The sequence below is a fragment of the Arachis ipaensis genome, chromosome B07 (genome assembly GCF_000816755.2).
Source record: "Arachis ipaensis cultivar K30076 chromosome B07, Araip1.1, whole genome shotgun sequence".
Taxonomy (NCBI): Eukaryota; Viridiplantae; Streptophyta; class Magnoliopsida; order Fabales; family Fabaceae; genus Arachis; species Arachis ipaensis.
Window position 1 is genome coordinate 106,475,581 of NC_029791.2, and position 7,808 is coordinate 106,483,388.

A 7,808-nucleotide genomic window follows, 5' to 3' on the forward strand; every position below is an offset into this window, starting at 1 on the left:
GATCAATTATATGGAAAGTTCCCCTAGAAGTCCCAAGGATGTTACCAACTCATAGAGCGCTAACAATGGGTCAAAAGAACAACCCAGAATACTCTTAATTTGTCATTCATTGTTACAGAAATTGCAAACAATCAACAAAGCTTTATGCGGGATACCCAAGCCTCCCCTAAGAACCTAGAGATCCAATTGAACTAGACAAAACAACAAATGTCTGAGCAAATAAAAGAATGCCAAGCAATTCAACTAAGGAGCGGCAAAACATTGGGCACTCAGAATCAGAATAAGGAGGAGCAGGATGGGGGAGAGCCACCAGAGAGTAATGTTATAGAAATAAAGAAAGCCATAAAGGGCACTGAACACCCAAAGAGGAGTGAAATGGACGTTGCACGTCCAGGAAGGAGCAAAGTGGGCGCTGAACGCCCAGGGAGGGGAGCACTAGGTGTCAATGAAAATTTAAAGAATGTTCCCCCCTCCCCAGGAACTCTGACGACCTCTTTCCAATCACTCTGGATGCTCATCCTGCACTACCCAAGGCTCCAGAATACAAGGCCAAGCTACCATAGCCACAGAAGCTTCAAAAAGTAGAGAAGGACAAACAATTCTCCAAGTTTTTGGAAGTCTTCCTGAAGCTTGAGATAAATATTCTTTTTGCAGAGGCCCTTGAACAAATGCCTCTATATGCTAAGATCATGAAGAAAATACTGAATAACAAGAGGGATTGGAAGGAAGTAGAGACAGTGGTGCTTACTAAGGAGTGTAGTGCAGCCATTCAGAGGAATCTTCCCGAGAAACTACAAGACCCCGGGAGCTTTATAATTCCCTGTACCATTGAAAACACTCTTATTCGGAAGCCCTTATGTGATCTAGGAGCAAATATCAACCTCATGTCGCTATCATTGATGAGAAAGCTCCAAATTGAGGAATTAAAGCGTACACGCATCTGTCTCCAGTTAGCTTACCGTTCTATCAAGTTCTCGTTCGAAGTGGTGGAAGACTTACTTGTGAAAGTAGGGTCTTTTATATTCCCTACTGAATTTATAATATTGGATATGGAAGAGGACAAGAACGCTTCCATCATTCTTGGAAGACCGTTCTTAGCCACTGATAAACCGCTATTTTATGATTTATTTTGTATTGAATTGAGCGGATGGTGCACGAAATTACAATCACACTTTTGCAACTCCACACAACTAACCAGAAAGTGCATTGGGTCGTCCAAGTAATACCTTACGTGAGTAAGGGTCGATCCCACGGAGATTGTCGGCTTGAAGCAAGCTATGGTTATCTTGTAACTATTAGTCAAGATAGCAATAATTCTCAGATTTGATTGTAAAAAGTAAAAGAACATGAAATAAATACTTATTATGCAGTAATGAAGAACAGGTTGAGGCATTGGAGATGCTTTGTCCTCTGAATCTCTGCTTTCCTACTATCTTCTTCTTCATGCACGCAAGGCTCCTTCCATGGCAAGCTTTATGTTGGGCATCACCGTTGTCAATGGCTACTTCCCGTCCTCTCAGTGAAAATGTTCCAAATGCGCTGTCACCGCACGACTAATCAACTGTCGGTTCTCGATCATGTCGGAATAGGATCCATTGATCCTTTTGCGTCTGTCACACGCCCAACAATCGCGAGTTTAAAGCTCGTCACAGTCATCCCTTCTCAGATCCTACTCAGAATACCACAGACAAGGTTTAGACGTTCCGGATCTCAGGAATGGCCGCCAATAATTCTAGCTTATACCACGAAGACTCTGATCTGAATCATGAGGCTAAGAAATATGCATTCAATCTAGGGTAGAACGGAGGTGGTTGTCAGGAACGCGTTCATAGGTAAGAATGATGATGAGTGTCACAGATCATCACATTCATCAAGTTGAAGTGCAAATGAATATCTTAGAATAGAAGCAAGCGTGATAGAATGGAAAACATTAGTAATTGCATTAATTCATGAAGAACAGCAGAGCTCCTCACCCCCAACAATGGGGTTTAGAGACTCATGCCATAGAGAATACAATAAGAAATGTGTAATGTGTCATGAGGTACAATATGAATCACTGAAAGTAGTATTTATAGTAAACTAGTGACCTAGGGTTACAGAAAATGAGTAAGCTAGGGTGTTTATTGTAAAATTCTACTTCTGGGGCCCACTTGGTGTGTGCTTGGGTTGAGCATTGAAGCTTTCATGTGTAGAGATATTTCTTGGAGTTAAACGCCAGCTTTTATGCCAGTTTGGGCGTTTAACTCCAGCTTTTGTGCCAGTTCTGGAGTTAAACGCCAGAATTCTTGAGCTGACTTGGAACGCCTGTTTGGGCCATCAAATCTCGAGCAAAGTATGAACTATTATATATTGCTGGAAAGCCCAGGATGTCTACTTTCTAATGCAATTGAGAGCGCGCCAATTGGGCCTCTGTAGCTCCAAAAAATCCACTTCGAGTGCAGGGAGGTCAGAATCCAACAGCATCTGCAGTCCTTTTTCAGCCTCTGAATCAGATTTTTGCTCAGGTCCCTCAATTTCAGCCAGAAAATACCTAAAATCGCAGAAAAACACACAAACTCATAGTAAAGCCCAGAAAAGTGATTTTTATTTAAAAACTAAGAAAAACTAACTAAAATGTACTAAAAACATACTAAAAACAATGCCAAAAAGTGTATAAATTAACCGCTCATGAGCGGATTTTATCCATTATTCTCACACTTATGCATATAATTCACATGTTTTACATTTTCCTTCCTAATATTGTGCTATGATTGAAAACGTGCTTCTTTGGCCTTAAATTTGCTAATTTGTAATCCTCTCTTATTACCATTCGATGCCGTAATATGTGTGTTCAGTGTTTTCAGGTTTTATAGGGCAGGAATGGCTTAGAGGGTGAAAGCAGAAAGCATGCAAAAGTGAAAGGAACACAAGAAATCAAGTATTTTTGAATCTGGTAGCGACGCGCACGCATGGGCGATGCGTATGCGTGACCAGTGCAAGAGGCAAGCGATGCGTATGCGTGGATGACGCGTACGAACCAGGAAATTGTTCAAGCGACGCGTACGCATGACGAGCGTCACGTGCTGCAATTTACAGAAAATGCTGGAGGCGATTTCTGGGCTGCTTTGGATCCAATTTCAGGACCAAAAATACTGATTAGAGGCTACAGAGTGGAGCTGGATAGGTGGGGAATCAATCATTCACACATTCATTCACAACTTTAGCTTTTAGATGTAGTTTTCTAGAGAGAGAGGCTCTCTCCTCTCTCTAGGTTTTAGGATTTTTTAGGTTTAGCCTTTCTCAAATTCATATTTCTACTTTACTTTAATTAAATTTCTCTTCTACTTTCATTTGTTCTAGTACTTTAGTTTGTCTACTTCTATCATTGATTCCCTTATGTTGCCAATTTAGTTTATGAATTCTTCTTGTTTCCTTTAATCCTATTAATGCAATTTATGTTTCCATGTTTATGATTGCTTTCTTTACTTTGTTGTTATTGTTTCCTCTTGCAATTTTTAGTCTTAGATTTTGCTATGCTTTGTTAGGTTTCCATGCTTTTATTTTGTGCCTACAAAATATTTGATAAAATGCTTGATTCGATTTTAATTTAGATTTTTACGTTCTTAACTTGGATTGATCAATTAGAGAGTCTTGAGTTATCAAAATTTATTTGTTGATTGGTGATTGAGACTTGCTAGTTGGCTTAGGTTTAACTAAATCTAATCTTTGATTAGGACTTGTGAATTTAAGTTGATTTTGCTCACTTGACTTTCCTTCAGTGTTAGAGGTTAACTAAGTGAAAGCAAAAGTGAATTACCATCACAATTGATGATGATAATGAGTATAGGAATTCTAATTCTCATTGCTAGGACTTTTCTTAGTTGTTATTTTATTTCCTTGTTATTTTACATTACTTGTTCCTTATTTCAAAACCCAAAAAAAATACTTTTCCATAACCAATTATAAGCATACTTCCCTGCAATTCCTTGAGAGACGACCCGAGGTTTAAATACTTCAGTTTATTTTTATTGGGTTCGTATTGTGACAAAAAATTTAAACATTGACTGAGGTTTAGTTGTCGGTTTAGAACTATACTTGCAACGCGATTATTTTTGTAAAAATCTTTACCGATATTTTTCCTCCGTCAAAATTTTGGCACCATTGCCGGGGAATTGCAAATGTGTGCCTTATTATTGGTTATTGTGAATATTGTTAATATTTTTGCCTTTTTATTTCTTTGTTAGTTGCTTCGAGTTTAGGAGTTTATTTTCATTATTTCTTATTAGTTTTTGTTTTTATTTTCTTTTGTTACTATGAATTATCACCCCTTTGGCTATGAGTGTGGTTACAATTATGTTATAGGAAGTGGAAATTACAATGAAAGCTTGCATCAAGGATGGGACAACCAAAGATGGGAGGAGCCACAAGGATTTGATCAACCCTCTTGGCAACAACATCCTCCGATGCACTATGAACAAGAACCACTATTTGATGCGTACCAAGACAATGGTTATGGTGGACCTCTTCGTGACAAACAACAACCCCTACCATATACCTATGAACCCCCTCCTCAATATAGCCCTCAACCACCATACTCACAAACCCCGTTTTACCAAACATCTTCATATGTTCCTAACCCATATCCACTATACCAAGAATCTTATGAGCCATATGATCCATACATAGAGCCACCCCAGTTTCAACCCAATTACTCCCAAGAACCACCACCTCAATATACACCACCTCCAATGTATGAAAATTTTTAACCACAAGATGAATTTTCTTTTCCACCACAACCTTCCATAGGAGAATGTCAATATCCATCAATTCAAGAGCACTACGATCCTACTTATGATAGCCAAGTGGAACAAGAGCCAATGGATCATCTCAAGGAAGCAATGGATTAACTTCAAGCAACCATCCGTCAAAAGTTTGACCCATGGGACTCATGCAACAAACAAAGCATTTCCATGGATGAATATGTTGTGCAACAAGTGGAAAAGATGGAGAGTGTTGAACCGCCACACTCTTATTATGATGAACCACTCTCTTATCATGAATCTTTCCTCCCAAGCAATAAACCCTCATATCCACTCCACTCTCCAATGAATGACACTTTTGGTGTTCTTCTTCAAGAGCAAAGAGAGATGTAGTGGACGACATTAGAGTTCATAGCTACCTTGACTGAGGTAGTAGATAATTTAGCTTCACTGCACGTCAACACTCAAGGCACTCCCATGGCTACATGTGGAGAATCTAATGAAGAACGTAGCATAAAGGAGAGACTAGGAATGCCAGTGGAAAGTGAGGAATGTGGCTTTGTATTGGAACAATTGGAGGAAGCCATAATTGATGAAGAGGAAGAAGTAGTTGAAGACTTAGGAGATGCTGAACCTCCATGGGAATCTAGAGTTGTAGAGTATTCCTCCAAGAAGCTTGAAATTGATGTTGACGAGGGTAGTGCACAACCTCTAAGGCATATTCCCTATGAAGAATTGGATGGGATAGATCAAGAGGCAAGTTCCCTTGGTGATAATGATCATGAATCAAGCCATCCTAGTTATAAATCTACATCCACAAGTGAAATCCTTGAGTTAGAAGAACCTTCTCCCGATGAAATTGAAAGCAACATTGGGGTAGATTTCTCTCAATCTCATATTTATTATTTGAGTGACGGAGAAGAGTTGGGTGAACTTGGTGAGAAAGAGCTTGAAAGTGAAGAATCCTTTCAAAAGGTAGAAGTCCTTCGGCAAGGTTGGACGGGAGTTGAGTATGCTTTGTCAAGATCGTTGGAGACTTCTCTACCTAGGTTGACATCTAATCCTTAATTTGAGTGGGTAAAACTTATCTCTATTCACTTTACTGTCTCACTTGAGTATGGTATTCTTGAGACAGATGGCCAACTTAGGAGGCTTTGTGGAATGAAGCGTAAGAGAAGAATGTTTAGTGGTTGGAGTTGCAAATCAGGGCTCGTCAAGGTTGAGATATCAAGAGCTAGATGCAAGGGTAAGACTAGTGATCATTTGGTTGGATCTAAGAGAAGAGTTTGGTACTTTATTGAGAATTCGGATGCTTGCCACCCGGTTGGAACAATGATGATCCACTCAAAGACGGGTGTAAAAACAAGATTTGGGATCCCGGCATACAAGAGGATCAACTTTGGCAGCTCAAAGCTTGTGAAGAACTTCATCAAGGCTTGGTGAATTCACTTGGAATTGTCGAAGCTTATTGGAAGTCCAGCGTTGGTGGAAGTTTCAAGATGAGTTCAAGCACAAGCCACCATGACAGTGAGCTCACTAAATGGCCAACTTAAGGACTTTAACTAAAAGTGCTAGGTGGGAGATACCCCACCATGGTAAATTCTTTCTAATTTTCTTTTTGTTAAGATTAGTAATAAGTTGTATTTTCATTTTTAGTTATGTTTATTTCATTTAATTTATGGTTTAATTGTTTATTAATTTCTGGAGTGGCTAAAAAAAGGTTTTCACGCGTGCACGTGACCGACGCGTACGCGTCGATGCCCAAACTTGGCTAATGCCCAAACCGGGCTGGACGGCGCGACAGCACGGTCTGGACAGAGAGTTGTGCCAGAACCACGCTGGTAGGTGCCAGGCACAAAACCAAACCCACGCGTGTGCGTCACTGATGCGTACGCATCATTTGCGTTTTTCACCATCCATGCGTAGGCGTGGACGACGCGTACGCGTCGACTCAAAATTTTGATTACCTAGTACTACGAACAGAGAGTTGGGCTGGAATCATGCTGCAACCGTGCGTCTAGCACGATGAGTAGTCACGTGTATGCGTGACAGACGTTTACGCGTCATCTTTCATTTTGGGCACGCGTTGATGACGCTCACGCGTCGCATGCCTGTTTCTGTTTTCACGCGGACACGTGTATGCGCACGCGTCACGTTCGCGCCTTGCTTATGCCTTTCTTCTTCTTTCTTTCTCCTTTCTTCTTCTTTCTTCTTCCCTGCTTACATTCTTCTTCTCTCACTTTTCAAAAGTTCACTTATCATTTTTCTTATCCTTCATTCTCCTTTACAAATTGCATTTACATACTTTCATTCATTGCATTTTAACTTTGTGCATGTTTTTATTTTCTTTTTTAAATTCACCATTTTTCCATTGGTGTTGTATTTTCTACCCCACTGTTGACTATTTCTTCCATTATTCTGATGCTTAGTGACTTGTTTTACATTGTTGGGTGCTATTATTTATAGGTCAATGCTAATCTTTTTTGACACTTGTATTTCTTATGCATTGATATGAACTTATGTTGTTTTTCATGACCCACTCTCTCTCCCTCATTGTTGCAATTCTTGCACTATTGATATGCCATCTGCTTATATTATTTTCTCACTTGCATGTTGTAGCTACCATGTAGTTGAGACCCTCATTATTATTTGGCAATAACCCACATATATTTTATTCCTTTTCATATCTTTGTTTGTGGGTTCTTCTTATTCCTTTTTCTCTTCTTTCAGGATGGCCATCTAGAAGGGAAACGGAAAACTTCTAAATGGGACGAACAACAAGTTGCTTTGCACAATCTTTTGAAGAAAGCGCATCAGTTGTAGCAGCCCGCCCACTTGCACTTCTTTGCATGCACCGAGGATGGTGCAATCTTTAAGTGTGGGGAGGTCGATACCAACTTCCGTGGGTTAGTTACTTTCTTTCCAACACCAATGTTTAATTTCCCTTGCTAGTTAGTTTTTGTATTGCATAATAGATTGCATGTGTAGTTAGTTGCTTGCATTTATGCCCTACTTGGTTGAAGTAATATTTTCTTTTTCAAGAAATTTTTTAGAGCATTTCACTAATTT

At 39.7% G+C, this 7,808-nt stretch overlaps 1 protein-coding gene across 1 annotated transcript; it reads left to right on the forward strand.

The window, feature by feature from the left end:
- Positions 208-7,562, forward strand: LOC107607580. Its single transcript, XM_016309514.1, has 3 exons — positions 208-388; positions 655-1,007; positions 7,470-7,562. The coding sequence occupies exons 1-3, from the start codon at positions 208-210 to the stop codon at positions 7,560-7,562; spliced, it is 627 nt and encodes a 208-aa protein (XP_016165000.1).

What these genes read in the sequence shown, in the direction of transcription:
- LOC107607580 (XM_016309514.1), top strand. Translation starts at nt 208, where the DNA reads ATGTCTGAGCAAATAAAAGAATGCCAAGCAATTCAACTAAGGAGCGGC. An exon ending in GAGTGAAATGGACGTTGCAC is followed by an intron (nt 389 to 654) that starts GTCCAGGAAGGA and finishes TTCTTTTTGCAG; the next exon opens with AGGCCCTTGAACAAATGCCT. An exon ending in TGGAAGACTTACTTGTGAAA is followed by an intron (nt 1,008 to 7,469) that starts GTAGGGTCTTTT and finishes CTCTTCTTTCAG; the next exon opens with GATGGCCATCTAGAAGGGAA.